The 24,356-nt window shown below is 40.1% G+C and overlaps 1 protein-coding gene and 1 long non-coding RNA gene across 6 annotated transcripts in view; one reads left to right on the top strand and one right to left on the bottom strand.

The window, feature by feature from the left end:
- The window catches only part of LOC136248878 (uncharacterized), a 34,871-nt gene extending 26,741 nt beyond the window's left edge, over positions 1 to 8,130 (top strand). Inside the window, exons 1-11 of one of the 5 annotated variants that reach the window (XM_066040709.1) lie at positions 3,642 to 3,891; positions 3,939 to 4,041; positions 4,085 to 4,133; positions 4,834 to 5,621; positions 5,670 to 5,795; positions 5,849 to 5,914; positions 5,959 to 6,539; positions 6,595 to 6,846; positions 6,903 to 7,005; positions 7,467 to 7,753; positions 7,816 to 8,130. In XM_066040709.1, coding sequence (XP_065896781.1) covers positions 3,981 to 4,041; positions 4,085 to 4,133; positions 4,834 to 5,621; positions 5,670 to 5,795; positions 5,849 to 5,914; positions 5,959 to 6,539; positions 6,595 to 6,846; positions 6,903 to 7,005; positions 7,467 to 7,753; positions 7,816 to 7,938 — 2,436 coding nt within the window. In that variant the 5' untranslated portion in view covers positions 3,642 to 3,891; positions 3,939 to 3,980 and the 3' untranslated portion in view covers positions 7,939 to 8,130. The other 4 variants (XM_066040711.1, XM_066040712.1, XM_066040710.1 and 1 more) reach the window with 4 other exon arrangements.
- A 4,062-nt stretch (positions 8,131 to 12,192) lies between these two features.
- On the bottom strand, positions 12,193 to 12,954 carry LOC136251654 (uncharacterized). The gene is made up of 2 exons (XR_010699134.1): positions 12,833 to 12,954; positions 12,193 to 12,759 (listed from the first exon to the last, which is right to left on the bottom strand). It is a non-coding gene; the product is annotated as an uncharacterized lncRNA (long non-coding RNA).
- Positions 12,955 to 24,356: the final 11,402 nt, after the last annotated feature.

The following is a 24,356-nucleotide window of genomic DNA, read 5'->3' as shown; positions in this document are numbered from 1 at the left end:
ATGATCTATAGCTGCACCTATAGAGATCAAGTATGGCCGCTTAATAGCTGCACTAATAATAATTGAGCATAGTGACCACACTCTTTAATGATCCAACTACACTTATTGCAACTGAGCCTAGCGACCATACTCTCTTATACTGTAGCTGTACTTATTGCATGGTGAAAGTAAGGTATGGCAACCACGTCCATTGTAATATCACATAGACCAGTTTCTCACTTCTAACAATTCATTTACCTTTAATACAACAGCCACATACAATATTCTAATAGAATAGTCATTCATGTACATGTATATCATAGCTATATGTGACGGGGTAGGAAAACTGGTCTTATCGCCCATGACAGCAGATTTGATTTTTCATCAAGAACACAAAGCTACATAGATAAACTATAATCAAAATCAGCTGGACTTGAGCGGTCTGCTTTTGCTGGCTGCTTTTCCCAAACACATTGGTGATCCGTACAAGCAGTCTGGGGCCCCAATGGAGCCTGGGGATGGCAGTGTGAAACTGTACAGCTCCGTGGAGTTGAATAAAGACCTGTGCTGTAAATGTCCTTTCATTTTAGCCCAGTTTTGATACCTGAATGGCTCATAACTTGGCCTAATTCATCTCTACACCTTCCTCTAATTTTTTTAAGGTAGAGGATATAAAGCCAACAGAAGGAATGTTGATTGAAAAAACTAATCATAGGGGATCTGTTCCTAATCCTAGGAGTGCTGCTCCTAATCCTAAGAGTGCTGCTCCTAATCCTAGGGGTGCTGCTCCTAATCCTAGGGGTGCTGCTCCTAATCTTAGGGGCACTGTCCCTAATCCTGGGGCCACTGTTCCTAATCCTAGGAGCACTGTTCCTAATCCTACAAGTGTGTTTCTTAACCATAGGGACAAATTCCTAATGTTTATACAACAAAATGCCGGTCAAATAGCTGTTCCTAGCTTGAAAACCGGTGCCGGCTTTATAGCTATTTCATATTTTAAACAATCCAGCCCCCGCCTCCCACTCCTTTTGAAGCTTGCCTGGTAGAGTCAACATCGAGTTACAACTATCTAAAATGGCAGGAAACTTATCTGTTGGCTACTTCTACTGTGGATGCTCTCTTGAAGGTAAGAAATTGGTATAAAAATGTGTGAAAATTTGGTACACTTAGCTTCCGCCATTGGTGAGCAACACACTGAATACTTATAACCGGCATTTCTGGATACTTTTAAATGGGTAATAAAACTGGTTTTTCCAGACTAGGTCACATATTATCACAACTAAAAAAAAGTGCAGTAGGGATCCATTGTAGCGATTATAAATAGTGAAACAAAGATATATGAATGATGGTATTACAGCATAGCTCAGAAAATCTCTACTTTAGCACTGACCAAGATAACTATGATAACATACCAATGTAGGGATTTTCCCATAGAATTATGTAGTAATACTATCTTTTTCCACTACTTTTTTAACTACATGTGTAATTATACTTTGCAGAGTGCTGAAATAAACACTGGCACATTGCATACAGGTATGTACTGTATTCAGTGTAATATTTATTTGGCATGGCATGCATAAAAATACACAGTGGAGTTTGATCCTCTTTCATTTGCAATGCACTGCTAGTATGCTTTTCTTTAGTTAAAATGGCTAATTTTCTTTACTAGAACATTATGTGAAGGTATCAACTAGAATTGTGGTTTTTGTGAGTACTTTGAAGTTAGTTAGGATTTTAGGTTCTCAATTAGCATCATGCAAAGCTAGACCTAGCTTGCCTTAACATTGACACTGCGTGAAGATATTATTGTTCTTTCTTCAACAGCTAAGTTAGTGTCCAACATGGTATCAGGCATGCTCTTATCAAGAGTTGTCATTTTATTAAAATCATTAGTGTTATCGATCTTTTGACTGCGCATGCATCAGCTAATGACAGGTCAGCTATGAATTATGTCCCCATATAGTCTCCTAAATGTACAGACTTGTACATTGCACACCAGCATATCACTGGGTATGTTGCCTTCCACGTAGAGTGCATAGATTGTAGTATTCACATATGCATCACAACTTTGGCTGTTCAATTAGAGTATTTAGTTTAGGCAAAGCATTAATAGCAGCACTGTCTGTGAATCATGTATTTATTGGCAAATCTTATTATGCAAATACTAAAGCTAATACAAATAGTGGATTGATGTGTTTGTACGAAACTGTAGCTGTGTTATGTACATATCTCTAGGTTATATATATAATCTCTTAAGACATGTTTTTTTTACAGAAAGTCAAGACAAGGGTCAGTTAAATCAAGCATTACCTGTAATAAATTTATGGGGAAGTGACTGTTTGTGTGCACAACATGGAGCAGACTTATGTATACAAAACCAAAATGAAGCGTTTTCTTGGGAGGTTGGCTGCAGTTGCGAACAATGCAAAGTTGACGTGCATGATCAAGAACGAAGCGAAACATCCACCATACTAACAAGTCTGCTAAGTGATGCACTTATTTTATTAACAAACTTACAAAACAAGGAAGCTCACATTGTAATCAATGACACTGCCAGGCCTGGTCTTGTGACCACTTTAACAATGTTGTGTAATAGAGCACTTAATGAAGTGTTTCAAACTGTGCTGCAGACAGTGTATTCAAATCAACTGCAGTGTTGTGTTATCATGACAGTGCACTCTTGCCTACCTATGGACATTGAAGTACTAGTTATTGCAGTATTATGTCACAATGAAGATTATTCTGTACTTGACTTTTGTGTATGCATTTCAGTCTTGGCAACAAATACTGACTACTCAGATGAAGTGTTATATGATCCTCTTTACTGTACACAGATGGCTATAGTCATGTTTCAGTTCTATTGCAGAGTGTGGTATGTTGGGCATTGTGACATTATATCTAGTAATTGTTGCAAGGCAAGTCTACTTGTTCCATTGAATGTAATGTATTGTGTTTCAACTACCTGTCAACCTGAAGAAGTTTTGTTAAGTAATATATCCAAGTTGTCTAATAGCAGTTTTGTATCCAACCAACCATCTGAATGTATTGGATCACAAAGTGAACATTTGTGCCTATTACCAGTTTCCATACAGTGTACAACTTCAAGTTTATATACCACTCCGGTTGATAGTGCTAATTGTGATGAATATAATCCAATGGTACAATACGATGACGATGAGTTTCAATCTTGTCCGGACTGCAAAAACAATGGGAGTCCTTGTTTCTTACTTGAAAGTGTTACACCTGAGACTGAATGCTCACAGCAAGAATTTTTGATTGTCTATCCTACTACTATTGGTTGTCACAGTGACCATACTATTGCATTTCCCATGCAAGGACACATGCAAGGGCACTGCAGTGGACACCCTTCAAATGATTATCAGGTAATTGTGAACTACATGCAGATATTGTGGCTTAATTTCTAAATTATATTAGATACAAAACGTTGGGATACCTGAAGGATACGAGTCAAGTGTTTCTAGTTCATCCAGTCAGACATTGGAAGAAATACTGTATGTTAATAACATCCATTCACACTTCTATGATAATCCTGTGATGTTTACTTCGCTATTAGGTGAAGGTAAGTGTTTTACTGGTACATAAATTAACTGATTATTTATTAACAACTCACAGACTGCAAGACCTGATGTAATGATGTGTTCAGAGCGATAACCACAAACAGTGATATACATTGTAGATACTTTATCTGTTTTAGTTTTCTTTCATATATAACTCCAAGATTTTTGTGGTTAGCAACTTTATGGCTTGATAATAGATAACAAAAAAAACTTTTTTACTAGTTTTTATATATATCAACAATGCAGTCCAATATAATATATGTGAGAGATTGGTTTGTTCAAAAACTGGAACATCATTTTCACATTTACCATCTGCCTAAAGACATAATATTGAGTGAGCTTCACTGGAGAGTAGATAGTGCATCATGTGTGCTTGTCTAGTCACAGTACTCCACTGGAAGTAAAAGACTAACAACCGTGACTATGGAAACACATTGGAGATGTGCCACACATTGGAAATCACAGTCCACACATTGGAAATGCTGTAAGTGTCTATACGACATGTATATAACTAATTATAATTGCAGGTGTTCACCTTCATTATATCCTATACAAATCACTTGTGCTGTTTACTGAGTGAGTTTAGCTGAAGTACGTACTAACATAAACATACTTATGTTATAACTTATATACATACATAGTTCATTTCATTAATTTTTGACCTTTATACTCCCTGTACAGTATCTTGTACTATTAAGATACATCCTAGCACTCTTGCTGCACTCATACACTTGGGCCTTCAGGTTTATAAATCCATGGACTCCAGCCACATTACAAATATATACCAACATATAGTCTTCATAGCTACCACGCTTCCCTTTCCACCAATCTATACATATGGATCAGCTGGTATAATAGTAGAGACAAAGGATTGAACTGTATAGTTAGCATATGATAGGCAACCAAGTCGCATGCCATTAACTGGTTACACTATGTGTATAACTATTATACAGTTGTGGCCACTAATGTGCTAAGGAATACATTACTCTATACTCTATTATGTGTGATGACTTTAATCTATGCCATGATCACATGCAGCAACTGTGAACCTGGCACAGATTAAACTCAGTAGCTACTGGCAATAAGGCAAATACACCTATACCATGTAGGGTAACAATTTTATTACTTGTGTATATGTGTATACACATGAAGCCCTACAAATATGAGTAAATGCATTAGATAAATATAGTAACTGAGGATGTACGTAGTCATGATTTATGATGTCATACAAACTTCAAGCACTATATATTCTCTATTCTTTTCACACTGATTTTAGGTGTATATATTGTTCAGTTGTAATGGCAGTTGGTAGCAAAGATGATGAAGATGATACTGAAAAGAGTGACAACAAAAAAAATGAAGAAAATTTTTCTGAGATCACATCACTAAGCAATACAAATGATGTTATCACTGATGAAGATTTTGTCAGCAAAAATGATGGAAACAATAAAGGAGTAAAGTTCACATATGCAGATGAAAATGATTTAAAGGAGCACAGAATGCTGAAGAAACTTGATGTAGAAAAACATAAGATTAAAAAAGAAAAACTTGCAAGCAAAAGATCACAGTCATTTTTAAATGAACAGAGTGGAGTTCAGCAAGGAAACTATTCCAGTATTGAATTAGACTGGACTCAGGACGAAAATGACAAAGGTCACATCATTGTTACTAGCATTGACAAAGATGCAAAAGCATCCAAAGACTATAATGGGTACCCTGGAAAAGGAGTGTTGTTAAAGAAGTGGCCTCAACCCTGTTCCAACTATGCAGACTGGTTGCTTGAACACACTGCTGCTAACTTGGATAAGGACAAGTTAACTGTAGCTCTTGATGATGCCAGTGCACTATACCATGAAGAGCAAAGTGGCATGCAAGCAGCATTCAGGATTCATAAAGAAACCATCAGAGATGATGTATTAAAGGAGTTCTCACCCTACATCATCAAACACGAGCTGTATGATGTGTTCAGTCAACAAATGGGAACAAATTTAGCAGCTTATCCAACAACTGTAAAGCATGGAAGGAAGGATGGGAACCCTACAGAGATAACCATAAGTCAAGGGGGTAAGCTAAAGGTCAAGTATTATGATGAGCTTTACTGATTTTATGTAGCTAGAGGATGTAGTTGGCAAGAGAGCCCCAATAGTAATTGTCAAGATCAATCAAATCAATCAAGTCAAGAATATCAGATTACACATCCACCAACTGATGCAGTAGACTCAACTGACTATCAAAGTGGTAAGCTCGTAGGTTATAGTTATATACATTTCATCTTGTTTACTCTTACACAGAGCAAGACTGTAGTCAAGGAAGCTTACAAAATGAATATCAGACAGATGATCATGAATACTGCTATGGTTAGCATTATGATAACTAACTTAATTTTAAAACTAAACTATAGATACACAGGAAATACCATTAAATGCCACACCACTAGAGATAAACAACCCGTGCTATCTTAGTCAATCCTGGCATTGTCAAGAAGTAGTTAACCATCCACAACTTGAAACTCAAAGCTTACATGAGGAACAGGCCATGATTACAACTGGGAGTTGTACAGAACTTGTAATCCCACTCCATTCTAAACTATGGTACTTGCTAACGAATAACGCATCAGACTGGAGTAGTCCATGTGCACCTGAGATAAATTCACAAGATTCTTTCAACATTGATGTACATCTGCAACAGAGTAGGTCAGGGAAAAGTCTGATATCACTTCTACCTAGTCAGTGTCAGCTGGTAGTGCGAATGATGGGAATGCCTACTTTCATTGCTACCGTACCAAAAACTGCCATAACCTCAACAAACAGTGACCACAGAAAGAGTATAACTAGCTTTTTTAAACACTGGCAGTGTTTCCTCACAAACAAAGGAGTTTCAGCAGAGATAAAAACCATTAACCATACTCCAGTGGTGGTAGCAAATGGAAGTGGATTATCAGTGGTCTTGCAGGAACTTGCTTCACAAGGACTCAGTATAGTAGTAAGTTCAGTGTAGCATACTTGTACACTGATATATACTCTGCATTGCTGTGTAGGGTGTGGATGATGATGACCCAATGACATCTTTTATAACGCACCAAAGAGAGGATTTCTACTTGTCTATCCATCCTATTGAAAATGATCATCCTGCACCACCAACACTCTTATCCCATGTAGATCCTGACCCTTATAACAACTGCAAGACAGGAGCCATCATAGATTTTTTCCCATCACACAAGGATATATGTGGTCTATCTAGCTACATGAAGCCCACAAACAATGTAGATACCAACACGAATCATTGTAAGGTCAGTATCAAACAATATTTTATTACATATATTATACTGTTAATTTTAATACACAGGTTGATTGTGAGGCAATACAAGCTACAAGTGGTACATCATCGCCAGTGCTTGGCTTTTTGTCACCTCCTGCAGTCTCTATTGAAGATGAAAACAGATTTCTTGGTAATTATTATATGCCTGTACTAGTGTATTATTATGATTATTATTGTTACTATTCTCTACATTAGGGCTGGAATGAAGGTCAAATTTTAACCTCCAAAGGTTTTTGCAAGAAAGCCATTGAAGCTTCAATGCTTTGGTCATTATGTCATTTTAGATCATAACTGATGGATGTACATGCACCCATATGGTCTCACGGTTTGTTGCAGCTGTAGTACAGGCTCTAGTACAACTACTTAGACTACATTAAATATGCCATAATTTTGTGCATGCTTACAAGCAGCGCATGGCTCTTTGACTGATTAGACATGGCAGTATCCATTGTTATGAAGCTTTGGAGGGGTAATACCACCTTTGAAGGTTACAAAACCTCCAAAGGTTTCAAAATTTCCAAACTTTTGTTCCAGCCCTAATCTACATAACTTAAATTGAGATAGTTTTTAAGCAGTGAATTATTGTTCTAGTGTGTCATCACCCTGTAACTCAACATGATCAAGATGAACATCAACGTGCTCATCTGCAATTCTTCTCACAGTCATTGGAACAAATATCTATTGAGCAAACTGGAAGAATACACCAACGGACAGTATTTGTGCAGGAAGAGACTAACAGTGTGGGAGTTCTGCTACCGACACAAATTACAGCTCCTTGTTGTTATAAAGAGCATGACATATTACACACATTTTCCTCACCAGAAAATGTACAATATACTCGTACACCAATATCTGATCATGACCAAAATGACCATGAGGTATATATATATGTTTAAGTAGTTTACAAATTGTGTCAAATATATTTTTGTGATATCTACAGATCACTTGTAAGCCAGTGCAAGAAACTGCTGTAGAAAGTGTTACAGGCATAAATAGATTTGAATGCACAGTTATATATTCAAATTCAATTTGCAATTATAAATCCAGTGAAAAATTTTTGTAATGAAATCTTTTTTTAAAATTTTTTACATTTATAGTTATATATCTTGTACATTATAGATATTATTATGTGTGCTGTTCAGTGATATTGTATGCAAATATACACAGCAATGCGCATCTGGCTTTGTATATCTCAAAGTTTACTGTTAAGTAGAAATTCAGAATATCCAGTGACTTTGTTAGTGCACTTTTACATGAACACTTTGTTCTTTCAGGAATATTAATTTGAACTGTTGAGTGTATATATGGGTGTGTATGAAAGTAGTGTGTGAGCAGCACATGTGACCCTATTTTGGAAATTGGAAAACCATCCATTGGTTAATTTTCTGTTTTATAGCTCAATTGGGGCATTGGGTGCTTATCTTTTTTGTGTCAAAATTTAAGCTTGATATCTCAAGAGATATGGCCAATTGTTTGCTGTCTAATATAATACAAACTAAGTTTTATATACAGTACTGCATTGAGTTCTATGAGTGATAAGTGGAACAAATAGTGACAAATCATGATCATTTTGTGGACAAATATTTCAATTTCTGCCATCTAAAATACATTTATAAAAAGATTTTTTACAGTTGAATCAAGTATTCTTGGTACTTTTCTATAACTAAATGGCATGTATCATTGTCTCAAGACTTAGTTTAACCATTGCATTCCAGCACTTGAACAAATCGCCCAATTTGTAAGTTACTGAATAGGTTTCTCACGCATGTGAAATATTACTATAAAACTAACTCTATTGCCTCGATCTTTTGGCACAGCGCATAAGGGCAAGTTCGCGTACCAAGTTTGCTGGAAGCTATGAGCATTTATTTACATAAAAATATCTAATTTCTGTCACGGCTACAGGGTAGCTAAATCGAGTATGGGAAAACTTGAAAATTGGTGTGTATAGGCTGATCATTGTAGTACTTACTATATAAGGTTTTCAAAATGTATAAGAAACCTATATCACCAAGAGACAGTTTTGATTGTGGGATTCAGTTGGTCTCAGTTGAGAGCCACAGAAGGCTAGCGCTCAATTGTAAGCCACAGGAGATCTCACTGAAACCCACAATGTAAAAGTGCATCTTGCTCATATAGGTTTATATACTTTTTAACTACAGTATTCAATAGTAAGAAGCATTAAAACTGTACAGTTGTGGAATGTAGTAACGAGTTGTCAGCACACTTTACAGTGTGACATCTGGATGCTGCACTGCTAAGTGTGCTACATCATATTTGTAGCATAAAAAATTCCTTTGATCTGAGGTGTGAAAGTGTTACATGTGCTGTTTGCTTCACAAACTTTCTACAAAGGTCTGGATTGATAAGATTCAACTGTGAAACAAGTGATTTTTACTGATTCATATCTAGCTAGTTTACGTCATAGATCTGAGCTATCAAGTTAGCCATTCACCCAAAGCTGAACAGTCTGGAATCAGTATTGAAAATTAAACTTTCTGAACCTGGAACCCCCTCTGAAAATTTCTAGATCCACCACTGGTTGGGGTTAGGGCTCACTAGTTTTATTTGGATTTTTTTTATTTTATTCCCAGGGTGACTAGCACCCCTTGCCACCACTCCCAGCACCAGATAGTAAAATGCTGGACAAAGATGTTAGACTAATGTGAAGGAAGCACCTGACCTTCAGATGTTGTAAGGTCAAGTGCTCCAATCACTACTGGGCTGCCACAGATGGATCTAGCTCCACGTAGGCAGGATATAGCAAACCGCAGCAAGGAAAAACTTATGGGGCACTTCAGCCAAGACATCACCAAACTATAGGGCTGTTCCCTCTTTGCAGAGAGTAGGGAAGCAATTCTCTTATAAACAGTAGTAGCAACACTACCTATTCCCCCAAAGGTGAAAAACACAAAAGGGGTGAATGAACCCATTTCTACCTCACGAACTCTTTGCTCATATCTTCTCTATTTCTCTCGCTCAAATCATCTATAGAGAGAAGCAACAGCAGTGTCATGGTAGCTGGAAACAGTTGGATTAAACACTCTTACATCAAAAAATCCCCTTTGATGTCGACAACCTCAAAACCCTTGGGTGCTAACATCTAAACGAGCCTCAACATCAACATTCGCTGTTGCATACTGAAGATTCTCACCTGTCAGTCTCTGTAATACCGGTTCAATGGCAACATCATGGCATACCTCAGATAGAACAGTTGCAGTGAAGTCCCCAAGTTCGTTATGTCTAATAGTAGGGAACCCACCGGATGAACAATTCATAGCATGGTCAACAGTAAATCCATTGCCACAAACACATTTGGATGGAAGACCAAAAGGTAACCATCCATAACAAAGGCACAAAGCATCACAAAAAGCCCCCTTGTGTAGGGCAAACCCGTGTTCTTCAATTGGGAGAACAGAAAGCCAGGACGAAGCTCATTTCTCACTGGACAAGGTTAGAATCCGTTGAAGATTAGCTGGCAATAATGGAGTTATCTGAGAAACTAAGGATGCCTGCCGCTGTTGTCTTAAAGCAATGATGTCAACCTTAGCATGACATTGATCAGAAAAAACGGTGGGGACTATTCTACGGAACGGAACGGAACGGAACGGAACGGAACGGAATGATGGACTAAACCACGGAACGGAACGCTTTCTCAAATTGAAGCTTGCAACTTACCATTCCCTTATAAGTTAGCAGTGGCATCTCCAGTGGGTGATTAAACCAGATTAAACATAAGATAAAAAGAATTAACGGATCGATTGTGGGTTTTTGTTGGTTGTCATTAGTAACGAAGTATTATTGTGGGATGAGCTGTATCAGTGATGTTCATCCATACGGAAGGGAACTTTATGTGAGCTGTTTTTCTTATTTAGACTTTAGAAAACAGTCTGGGCCGGTCTTTCAAGCCATAAGTCAGTGTATAAATAAAGCAAGCAGGAAGATACTGGTAACAGGAAAGAGCCAGCTGAATTAAAACTTGAAGAATTTTGTGCAGTGTGTGAGGAGCAAATATTTTGGCAGACCGCAAGGAGGGTATATTCTGCAAACATCACTGAAGTGTATGCATGGAGTTATTTATATCTTAACAGCTGGTGCAATGGACTAATGCCGTATTCAATAGTGAGCTGATTTTATCTGTTGCACAATTCAAGGATGTGTCTGACTGCTAGCCTTGAATTAGGCTAAATGCCAAAACTCCAAGATCAGCCAAATCTCTATTATAAGCCGCATGTGAAACCATGCCCGTAGCCACCAGGCAAACGTGATTTGGACCAGGATGTGTGTGTAATTTCAATGTATCTAGTCAGACCTGAAATGGAACACTCACATTAATTACATGCCACCTAAGAATCCTAGGATTTCTTAAGTGTAACATTTCACATGCTTCACTTCAAAAAAAAACAGGCTAAATTTGTTCGTCTATTTTCAAGTGATTCCCAGTCCAGCTGGTCCATGAAATTACAATGGGATCACATGTATTTGTTACAGTGCGGGCTGTCCTGTGTTGGATCTACTCTAGAGTTGAGATTTCAAGGTAGACTCACTGCCAATGTACTGACACTAGTACTGTTGTAGCATGTTTAAGTGGAGGACAAATGAAATAGTAATGCTAGATTATTTATGTATACAAATTTTTCATAATGAAATTGATATCCCATTTTGATTTGTACTTCCACTTAGCAACATATTCAAGAACAAAAAGCTACCACACTTAATCTCCAACCACTGTCATTAATTAACCAAGATCTCACTAGTCTGTAATTCACCTTACTGTAGTGATTTTATTGATTCATCTGTATGTTTTCTTCATTTTCCTTTGAAGTTGTACCAAGAGTTCATAATAAGGTGGAGAGTGTCTAACTTGAATGCATTCACCAAACACCCTGCTTAAAGTAACACCTCGGCCTTATTTCAGAACAAAGGCTTTACCTTCTTCAGCAACACTAATCAACAGTTTTCTATCCCCCAGTAAAGGTGTTGATTTGATGAAAGGTGAACTTTACGCAGGGTGTTTGTACAGGCCATACTGAGAGTTAGACACTCTCCCCCATACAAATCAGTATTACGAACTCTTGGTTGTACAGTATAGGTAAACAAAGATAAGTTTCTCTCCCATCTTATTCTAGGATTTCTATTGACAAGGAAAATTCAATTATTTGTATACAGGCTCAAAATTGAGAATATAAAGAAAGTGAATTAATATTATACAGTCAGTTTGCTTTTGGATATTTAATGCCTCCAACCACAACAAAAATTTGATGAATCCATGCATCTCATCACTGGTCGTCTGAACATTCTGAAAGTGATACCTCACTCAATCAACCATATAATCTGTTTATTAGACTGAATAAAGTCATGATTACCTAAACAATCACTTAATTAATGTTTTATAATTATCCTATTCCATTTTCCTGGAGGTTCCACTGATAAAATGCAATTTCAGCAATGATAGCAGCTAGCCAAGCTGCAAGTTGATTCAGAAAGCATTCCATTCTGTAAAATAGACCCCATCCAGAATTCAACTCAGTACTCAGGCTGAGATATCTGACAATAGTCCACTACTCTGTTAATGAATCATTGACGTTCACACAATATAGCCTCCTTGAGGTATCTGAATGTTTGCTCCTCACACACTGCACAAAATTCCTTTAGATTCTGCTTAGACTGAAGCTTGTCACCATACTTGTTTCCTTTGTAGTGTAGCTATACACATACTGATTTATGCCGATTAGAAAGGCTGGGCCTCAGACTGTACATTCTAAAGTCAAGTAAGTAAAAATAACTCACATACTAGTAAAAAAGTCATACATTAAGTTCCCTACTTGATATATCCGAAGATGAACACACTGAGTCAGCTATTCCCACAATTAGTACTTCGTTACTAATGACAACCAACAAGAACCCACAATCGATCCATAAATTCGTTTTATCTTTTTTGTGGTACGTTTGATTACCTGCTGGAAGTGCCACTGATAACTTGTACAGCAATGGTAAGCTGCAAGCTTCAATCTGAGAAAGCATTCCGTTCCGCAGTTTAGTCCATCATTCCGTTCCGTTCCGTTCCGTTCCGTTCCGTAGAATAGTCCCCACCGAAAAAACAGTAGAGACCCGCCGATTATGCTCATAATTTTACCTATTATGCTATGCTGCACTGCTCAAAAATTTACCTATTATGCTTAAATTTATGCTCAATACTTACCCATTATGCTCAAATTATGCCCAATTATTTATGCCTCAGTTCTCATGCTCTGCTAATAATTTCCAATTTATGGATAAATAATAAGTGGCTGAAACACAAACTTACTTGTCAAAATGCATATCACAGAAAAGATCGATATACTCTAATAGAACAGTCAGCTATGTGATTGTTCTATTAGAGTTACTGACTGTTCTATTAGAGTATATCGATCTTTCTGTGATAGCTATACTATTACACAAATATTCTACCTATTATGCTAGCATTATGCTCAATGCTTTCAGACACCTATTATGCTCATAATTATGCCAGCATAATCGGCGGGTCCCTAAAAAACAGTTGCATTGAAATTATACTGTTGTTGAATAATCTGAGTGGTCAAAGCAGAAGTAACTGATTCAGATGCATTAAACTCAGGGCAAGCAACTGCTGATGGATCAACCAAGCCAAGTCCTCCCAATCACACAGGAAGAGTAAACAACTTTCTTCCAATTCATCTACAGATCATCCAGTAATTATGTAATCACTGGAATAAACTCACTAGTGATTGTAGCTCCAAGAGGCTCAAGTAAATCAGAAATATCAGGAACAGTATGAAGAAAATAAGTCCACTTTCCAATGAGACCATGCGTAAAAGCACAGTAGGCAACATGAGGCTGAACCATAGCAATCCTACTCAACTGTCAGACACAAGACACCCAATAGTCCACCTTCTCATGCATGTACTGCACAATAAATGATCTGGAGCCAATAGCAACACCTAAATGACGCCTACCTTCTATAGTGATATTTACACCACAGCCAGCAAAAACTGCTTCAGCAGTTGACAAACTCTCTGCCTTTAACAATCAGCCACGTCTTAGCAGCATTCACAAAATAGCCATAAGCTGGTCCTAGGGAAGCAAGTCTGGACCACCAACTATGCAAACCAATTAGAGACCCACCTGCCGTGGCATCATCTGCAAACCATGTTTGTCGGACATTACATTCACGTACAGCATTAATCAATGGCAACACACTGGTGGCATACATTGCCATGGCAAGTGGATCTCCCTGAGTGGTACCCTCTGACGACAGCATTTGGTGACCATCAATAAATAAAAAAACATCATTACGATAAGTATTCAAGAGGATAGTAGCTAAAGATGGACACAAGTATTATAAGTTGTGAAGGGCTACCTGATGATTCAAACTATTGAAAGCATTGCTAGCATCAACCAACAACACAGCCTCTGTATTATCCTCACTAAAAACATGGCGCATAGCATGTACAACAGCCTCACATCCCACATCCTGCCCTGCACAAAGCTGAAGTGGACCAGCAGCTTCCAAAATCTCCATCTTAAGAATAGTTAACACAGCCTTGCCAATAATTCTCCTAACTACTTCACCCACACCTATAGGACGAACACCTAGCGACAGGCCACCAAAGCAGAAGCTCCATTGGGATCAACAACATCAGTACACAGACACCTGGCAACCAAGCAAGACTAGGACACAAATCATCTGACGCTGGTGGGAATGAAGTACAAAGTCGTCTCCAGCGGAAGGCACCAACACCAAACGGACCAGCAGCACCTCTAGTACAGAGGGCAGCACGACAGATTGTAGCACTATCCAAGGCATCAAAAATAACTGAGTGAAACTCGGGTGGATGGAGATAACAGAGCTTCCTTCCTGACTGGCTGCCCAGGAGGATGCTTTTTCTGAAGTTCATCAAATACTGTCCATGAGGGCTTATCAGGTGAAACAGAATCCCTCAGGTGGAGTGGAGCACCAGCATGTTCCACATCATCCAACAGAGCCAAAGCCGCATGCACATTACCCTTAAACATATGAGAAATAAAGCACGGTCAAAGTTATGGTTTGAGGCAATAGGTGGATGTCGATGCTGGATGGTGCAGTCTTCACATAACAAAGTGTCAATGTCGCTCTGATGCCACAGAGTGAGGCGTTGTTGCAGAGAGGAAATAAAGTCCTTTGAAGAGGCATTGGAATAGGGCCTCTGTAGAAGAAGTGTGCAAAGAAGCATGGCAGCCTTCAGGGCAATGCACTCCAATGCAGAACCCTCTCCATAGGAGTGAAACAAAACAGCTAGTTCCTGCACAAATTCACATCTAGCTTTTCCATAAAAAGGTTGCGCCTCCAGTGAACAACCTCATCATAAGCAATAGACACGTTTAACAAATTCCACACCTTCAATAGTGTTGTTCCACAAAAAGGAGGGGGGAGACATCACTGTAAATGGTGGTAGCTCCATTGGTTCAATATTAGAACTGGTCTCCATAATGGTAATATCAGAACACATAGGACAGATAAAGTCTATAGCATCATGCTCCATACGTTTTCCACGAAATTTTGTAATACCAACACAATCCCCATGATTTATTTATTTATTTATTATCAAACTGGGTAGGCAGTACTGCTGATACACCCAGGAAAAAAAGAAATAATTTACAATTAGATTAGTTAATTAGATGCTAGATTGAAATATAATTAATGAACTACACTGTAAAAAATTAGTAGTGAATTTCACTACTAATTTCTGCCACAATACTCACTATTTTTGTGTAGTGACGTTCACTACTTTTGTAGTGACTTTCACTACCTTTTTGTAGTGAACATCACTAATGGTAGTGACGTTCACTACAAAAATAGTAAACGTCACTACACAAAAATAGTGAGTATTGTAGCAGACATTAGTAGTGACGTTCACTACATTTAGTAGTGACCTTCACTAGTTAGTTTTTACTGTGTACTGTCACTGGAGGTAATGCATTCCATTCCTTAATTGTTTGGGGAAGAAACTGTTCATATATGAAGATGTTCTGGTAAATGGATGTATAAAGGAAGGTTGGTGATGAAGTCTTGTTTGAGTAGGACGTGTTTGGTAGTATACTTGAAGTGCAATAAGGTTATTGTTAGCTTTGTAGAGCAGAGATAGTCTAGCCTTCTTGTGTCTCTCTTCCAAGGTGGGCCATTGCAATTGTTGAAGCATTGATGTTACACTGCTGTATCTACTGTAGTCATTTAACACCCAACGGGCAGCCCTTCTTTGGATCTTCTCAATGTTGGTAATGTAAACTGCTTGATAGGGGTCCCGTACAGCGCTGGAATATTCTAATGTAGGCCGAACAAGACTGAGATATGCAACTTGATACCACGCAGATCTTACAGTTTGGTTCTTTAGAATCACAACAAATCATAAATCTGCCATCATCAGGCTGCTGACATGAACACCACAGCTTCCAAGAGTCGTTCACGGCAGCCTCATCACGGAGCCAGGGGGTTTCAAAGGGTTCCATGGAATCCCCCTTTTGAAGGAGCCTCTCTTACTCGAGATACTCTAATAGAGCAGTCAAATCGATATACTCTAAGAGCAGTCATAATAGCCTTTTTAGGAGCAGTGTAGCAAGCTATGTATACAGTTATAATAGGAAATATAGTTATTATTATTGTTAATTAGCAAAGCCCACTAGGGGCAACACGCTAATGAGCATTACAATCACGCATTATATTATATTAGCTACTTACAGCGTTCTTAAATGTTTCAAGATCTATTGTGTCGATGTTAGGAATTTGAAGGGAGTTCCATTGAATAATTGTTCGAGGGAGGAAGGAGTATTTGTACACATCAACTCTTGTTTGCAATTGAGTTAGCTTGAGAGGATGTTGAGCACGGGTGGAGGACACTGGAGTTGGTAACGGTAAGCAATGATCAGGTATTGCTAGTAAGTTCCTGACAATCTTGAATAGGAAGGTGAGTCTAGCAATTGTTCTTCTGTTTTGAAGTGTAGGCCATTCAAGACTGGTTAACATGTCTGTGATGCTATCATGGTTTTGGTTAGATCTGTGCCAGGGTTTGTTCAAAACGAAACGAGCAGCGCGGTGTTGAATCATTTCTAGTTTACTAATACTAGTGTGATGATAGGGGTCCCAGATGGTCGAGCAGTATTCTAATGATGGTAAGTTGGTGAGGGCATCTATGGTGAGGGGTAGTCTCGTGCCCAGACTCCCCCCACTGCGTTGAATAGGGTCTGGTGACTTACGCAATGTTTTTGGGCCCGACGCCATATTGTTTACGCATTTGTATCCATAGCTATAGTCGGCCATTTTCCTAGTTCCAGCCTATCAAATCGCGTTGTACCTGAATCAAGGCGTCCGATTGGTCAGAAAAGAAAAATGGCGTAGGGCCCAAAACTCCTGCAAATGTCACCAGACCCATTCAACGCAGTGGGTGGGGTCTGGGCACGAGACTATGGTGAGGGGCAGCTATTGTCAATAGGTGATGACCTTTTTTTTTTGTCTTCAACTTACAGCTAGGCTGAAGTTGCAATTCCAAAGTGGAACCCCCCTTTTTAAAAGTCTGGATCCGCCCCTGGGAGCGTAGTGGAAGCCGCTGTACGTCGCTTAGAGCGACGTATCTTCAATTAATGCCCAACTCGACGTCTGGTACCTGAAAAGAGCGCCACAGCAACAACATAAACCACCTTAGAAAACCATGCCACGGCAAAAGGAAGCTGCTGCACCAAAGAGAGCTCGCCCAACGCGCACCAAATCACGTAAGCACAATTCCTAGGTGAAGTCAAGTTTATTTGGGGTTTCCGCGAAAACTGCAATTAACGTAGTACTTTCAAGTTAGTTTTTTATTTTTTTTATTTTTTTGACAGAAGATATAAAGAAAATAAGATTAGAACATACAAATAACAGTTAAACAATTAAATCAAAAACTGAGTTAGTAGCTAGTACCTAAAACGCTTCCGCTCTCTTCTACTTTATAGTTTACCCAAGGGGTCTGCAACTCCTTTGAAATCTTGTACAGCTCTCTTTGAAATCTTGTTGAAATCGCTCTTTTTGAAATCTCTGAAAATTGTTGTAAAGTTTCGTGTATTTCCAGTATACTTCCGTATTTGCAGCATCACGTATGCTACGTCCAGCATCCCCACAAGTTTGCAGAGAACTCAAAAAAGAATTCCGCGTATTCCCGTATACTACGTATCACGTGATGCCATTATTCCGGATATCTAAGATTTCAAATGCTCTGAAATCTTGAAAAATCACAAAGATTTGAAATCTCGTAACGGATTTTTCGGAGTTGCGGACCCCTTGAGCCATAGGCGGCGGAAAGGGGGGGGGGGGGGCTAGAGGGTTGAAGCCCCCCTCGGTCTGCTGAGGGGGGCTTAGCACCCCTCAGAATGATATCACACCGAAATTATCTTTCTTGGAGTGGGGCTGAAAACCGTGATAAAGATCGAGATACTCTAATAGAGCAGTCACTCTAATAAAGTAGTAAGTGTGTAGCGAGCTATAAGTAAGCTATATGTAAGGATTTTTATGTAGTTTATCAGCTAGAAATGGTAGCTAGTGAGGTGGAAGCTCTTGTCAGTTGGTTGTGACCTTTTTTTTTTTTTTTGGTCTCACCTTACCAAACTAATAAGTCTGGGTCAGCCCAGCCCCCCTCATATCAACTACTTCCTCCGCCGCTGCCTTGAGCTTACTCCAGTTTGAAATTGTCAAGGGGGTGTCACTCAGGCTCTTGTGGTAGGTAGATCTGCGACCGCGGTCAAACTCTAAGTCAACGGTCAAGGCCACTAAATAGCTCTTACAGTGGGTCAAGGGTCAAGACGACACGGAAGGTTCGAAACCCACAATCGAAAACTGTACGTAGCTATTATCAAGTTTACGGGATTATACGTAACTCACAAGAAGTAAGGATCTCTAAGATGTTTTTAAGTTCCAACAGGTATTTCGCCGTAATTATAATGATTTTTCTCTCCCAGTTGCTGGTATCACGCTCTAAGAAAGTATTATACTAGGTTACAAGCGCAAGTGCGTATAGGAAAATAGAGAAATAAGTGTAGGTTAAAAGTTCGACAAGAAACGCTCAAGTCACAGGTCAAAGACGATAAACGCTGCAAGTCAAGGGTCAAGGTGAAATTTTCCCCGGTCAAGACTTTGACCGCGGTCGCAGATCTACCTACAGCGTGAGCCGACATGACACCCCCTTGTAAAGCTTTACAGCGACCAGCAATTGAATGGACGATGAATGCATTGACAATTGTTGCGATCAGGTCCTGCGATCTGTAGAGGGGGGCGGCAATGAGTATAAGGCTCGACAGCGGACAAGCAGTGAGATCAAGCCGACGCTTGTGGATACTACTGTGACGCCATATTGACTCTAACTGTACGCACGTGATACATTACATCATAACAATAATAACTACTAACAGTCACTATAACTAACTACTGTCAATTCCTGACATACCCCAGGCCACCAAGGTCTCTAATCCATGTCAAGATCTGTTGTTCAGCCTTCTTCTTGGATGCTCGTTGAGGTCAGGTAAGCTTGACTTCTGTAGCGTCTGCAGCTGGACTCTCCACATCAGTTGGGACTAGCTGATCTGGACTAGCTGATCTGTACTCACTTCTGAAGTGTTATCTGTTTGTGTCTCAGTGGAACACACTTCTAGAGGACACAACTTGGAGATGGGTCTGTTTGTTCTACCATTTACAGTTCTGATGTGAGCAGCTCTCACCAAGCCATCATGTCCTACTATTAACTCCTCTACCACAGCAAGCCTCCAGTTGATTCGGGGTCCATCATCTTGAACCAAAACCACATCTCCAACAGTAACTCTCTGTTTGGTTGTACCATAGCCAGTAGTCTTCTTGTGGTACTCTCGTAGAGGTGAGATATTCATGCCTCCACCTGGACTTGAAGTGTTGTAGTGTCAGTGCCTGTCGTTTAGCTAGTCTTCTTACACTTGACTTGTCACCAAAGGTTGGATCGTCCACTTCATCATCTTTAACAAATTCATAGGTTATTCTCCTGCCATAGAGCAAGTGTGCTGGGGTCAAAGGATCCACATCATTGCACTCTGATGGTGTGTATGTCAGGGGCCTATCATTAAGGACCACTTCTACCTCCACAACTAGCGTTTCCAGCACCATCAATGAAACATTAGCTCTGCCCAGCATTTTCATCAACGCAGTCTTCGTTAATCCGATCAAACATTCCCACCAACCTCCGTACCAAGGTGCACGTTTCGGTATGAATTTCCACACTATTCCACGTTTACCTAATGACTCTGCTAGTCTCCTTGATGACAGTAATTCTCTTAATTCCTCTGTTGCTGAGAGGTATGTAGAACCATTATCCGATACAATAATCCGTGGCAATGATTATCTACTTGCAAATCTTCTAAGGGCTAGGAGGAAGGTATCAGTGGTGAGGTCCGTCACGATCTCCAGGTGCACTCCTCTTGTTGTGGCACATGTAAATAGACAGATGTAGACTTTACTCTCCACACCATTCATCTGTACATAAAGAGCACCCGTAAAGTCGATTCCAGTCACAGTAAATGGTGCCACATCACACATCCTCATTTCTGGAAGTGGTGGGGAATCAGGGAGTGGATAAGGTCTTCCACCATGTCTCTTGCAGATAGTACAACTTCGTAAAAGTGACCTGACATGCTGTCCTACTTTAGGAATCCAGAAAGTCTGCCGAATAGCTGTTACTACGCTGTTGGTTCCAGCATGAAACAACCTGACATGGGAATTGCAGATAATCATTGCTGTGAGTGGGTGCTTTGGAGGAGGCAAGTATGGAAACCTGGTTGTCTGGCACAAAGGTGCATTGTGGATCCTCCCACCACAGCGAATGAAGTCATCTTCATCAATAAAAAGATGGAGTTGTCTCACAAGAGGTAGCCGTTTGGGTGCTGATGAATGAGAACACATGTTGGTAAACTCATTATAGTATACCTGTTGCTGACAGTCTTTGACCCACTTCATCTTGGCTGCATGTAGCTCAACTGCTGTGAGTGGCCCAGTCTGCTTGGTATCCTTCGACTTCAGGTTGGCAACAAACCGTAACACAACGGCTGTAACTTTCACAACTCTTTCAAGGGTACTATAGTTATCCAAACCTATAATCTTGTGTAGACCATTACAGGGAGGTGAGGACATGAATGGAACAAACTCTGAAGTTGTTACTGCTGCTGCTTGCAAGTGAAGTGTTGCTGTTGGTTGCCAAACAGGCCAGTTATTGCAATTAGTTAGCCACTGTGGTCCATGATGCCAAAGCAGGGATGACTGCATCTGTACTACGGTGATACCCCTGGTTAGTAAGTCCGCAGGGTTTTCTTCTGTAGGACAATACTTCCATGTAGCAGTAGAAGTAAGCTGACGGATTTCTGTCACCCGATGTGATACAAATTGATGCAGTTTCTTATCACTCTTTAGCCAATAAAGGACTATTTGACTGTCGGACCACAAATGCACAGTTGACGGTGGTAAGTCTAATGCCTGGGAGATGAAGTAGCTTAGTCTGGCACCAGTAAGTGTACCCATGAGTTCTAGTTTGGGTAGTGTCAATTGCTTCAGTGGTGCTACTCTTGCCTTGGACATCACAAAACTGGTGCTGGACTTATTACAAAGGAAGGCTACTGCACCGTAGCCTTCATGATGGCTTCTGTGAACACGTGAAGCTGACGAAATGATTGGGTGTTCTCAGTAAAATACTGTCTATCGATGGAAGTAAAAGTGGCTTCTCCTATATATCTCCTTGGTAATGGTCAACCACTGGTCTTGGTCATCCTGCTGTAAAGGTTCATCCCATTGTAGTTGTTGCTGCCACAGATTCTGAATGAAAACCTGGCCTTAATGGTGACCGGAGATATTAATCCCAAGGGATCAAATATAGCAGATGATTCACGCAGGACCTCGCGCTTCGTGACTAAGTTGTTGTGGTTAGATAAGGGGGGGTCTTGGAGTCAAGGAGAGGGTGTCAGTTAGGACGTTCCACTTCATACCCAATACATTGACATCAGTAGAGTCAGCTGCTACCTTGTCCTGTGAAGCCTTAGCTGTAAGCAATTCACTGTTGGACGACTAGCTTCTGAGATTGAACTTGGCCTCCTTCATGATATTCCGTGAAATTGTGTAGTACTTAATGACATCTTCTTCTGTATCACAGCCTGACATAATATTATCCACATACAGACTATAGAGCATGTCTTGTGCTAAGGGGGAAGTGTAATGTGATAAGCGATGGTGAATAACTGAGTTCAAAATGAACAGTGAGCACGTAGCACCAAACAGTACAACACAAAATCGATATACAACCAACTCACTTTCTGGGTCTGAGGGATCGGACAGCCACAGAAATCTAGTAAAAATCATCATGAAGGCGGACGTGTAAAAATGCCTTCTCAATATCTGTAGATATTGCAAACTTGTGAAGTCGGAATCGTAAGATGATTGAACACAAATCTTGAAGATATGGGGCACCAACTTGAAGACAGTCATTAAAAGTGGGTGAGATTTTAGACTGGTGACAGCTACAATCGTATACGATTCTGATTGGGATGGTTGGGGATTCCTTCTTAACCACATGATGTGGGATGTAGTGACATCTGGAAGTGACTGGTGGTGAATTGATCTTCTCTATGAACCCCCGTCGTTCTTGATCACTGAGTATTGTGTTGTATGCATTGAGCAAATCTGGTGACATTACTAGTCGACAAGCCAGTGCTCGTGTCCTCTTTTCACACAATGTTCGATTGGTAGGCAAGGGAGGGTGGTTTGGCTTCCAGGGAAACTGTGCCATATAAGAACCGTCTGCTTGACGACTTATACAAGTACTCTGGTACTCGGTCATGAATGCCTTATCTGAGTCAACTGAGGCAGGTGAAGTAGCTGTGGATTCCATGTTCCAAAACAAATTAGATTGTTGCACTGATTGTGTAGAGATGTGAAGGACACTGGCTGCATGATTCTCAGACTGCTTGGTTGACGGTGTCAATGGTCCTGATAACAAGTAGCCAAGCTTTGATTTCATTGCTATGGGACCTTGTCCTCTGACTATCTGATCCTCTACCACCTGCTAGTAATAATCAGCACCGATCAAGAGTGTGATATTGAATTGCTCTCCAGCTGTTAATGGGTTAGCAAGTTTGAGCTCCTTCAGGTAAGGTAGGTTGGCAATGGAAGAGCATGAAGTGTTCTGTATGGGGGCTGCAATGGCAGGTACCAAAAGAACAGACAGTGGCAGCTTGTCCCCTGTGATGGTTTCCAATAAAATTGTAGCAACATTTAACCTTCTTACTAATCCAGTTGAAGATCCAAATGAGGCTAGACAGATGTCTTCTGTGTGATCAGGTTGTAACTGCAAGCTTCTAGCCAAGCATTCTGTTAAAAACGATCTTTGGGAGCCTTCGTCAAGGAGTATGTTGGCTTCAATTCCTGTGTTGTTAGCATAAACATTGGCAACAGCAGTTTTCAATAAACAAACATTGTCTCCAGCTACGTGTAGGGATGATGAAGCACTGGTAGCAATGATGGTCATGCCTGCAGTTGTGGTTAGAGTGGTAACTGTGTCAGGTGTATTACTGCTGTTCTGGTGATCACTAGCATTGCTAGAGCTATTATTTCCACCTTGTTGGTTGCATAGGCTGGTATGGTGCTTTCTAGAACACTTGCGGCATCGATTTCTGGAAGTACATTGTGACATTTTGTGTCGGGCAAGGCAGTTAAAGCACAAATTGTGTTGACAAACTATCTCCAGCCTCTTCGATGGTTGAGGAACAACATCACAGTCTATAGAGGCATGGGAGCCCTTGCAGTATACGCAGACTCTCTTTTTGAGGTCTCCTGCAGCTTGTCGAGTAGTGATTCTTCTGGTCCCAGCATGGAATGATGCTGTGGGTGTGTGAGATGGCGGGGAAGGCATGTTCAACACAGATTCAAACACACGGATTTCCTTAAGGACTGCATCTTGTAAACTCTGAAAGGTCCACTCACCATCAGTACGTTCTCTGGCAAGGTGTTTCCTAGTTTCACCAGGTAGCTTCTCTAGAATTACTGATAGCAGCATGTCTGCGTAGGAGTCAAGTGGTTTGCCAAGCGAGGTGAGGCTTCTGACATGTCCCTCAACAGAATCATGGAACAACTGTAAGCTTGCAAGTGTGTTAGAAGGCTTCGGTAGGTGTAATAGTGCTTGCATGTGTACAGCAATCAGCTTGTGCGGCTGGTCAAATCTGTTCTTAAGTAGTGTCATTGACTGGTTATAGCTTGTATGGGTCAATGGAAACCCAGCTACCACTCTGAAGGCATCCCCTTGCAGTTGCGCACAAAGATAACTTAGTTTCTGAACCTCTGAGAGAGTTGTACTAGAGTTCACAGCGGAGTCAAAACAGTCCCAGAATGACTGCCAGGCCAGGTCAGGGGGTCTCCAGCAAATATAGGGATACTCAGCTTTGGGAGACGACTTGAGGAGT

This window comes from Dysidea avara, chromosome 3, assembly GCF_963678975.1.
Source record: "Dysidea avara chromosome 3, odDysAvar1.4, whole genome shotgun sequence".
NCBI classification, from domain to species: Eukaryota; Metazoa; Porifera; class Demospongiae; order Dictyoceratida; family Dysideidae; genus Dysidea; species Dysidea avara.
Note: the sequence above shows the minus strand (reverse complement) of the source record. Positions and strands in the feature narration are given on the sequence as shown.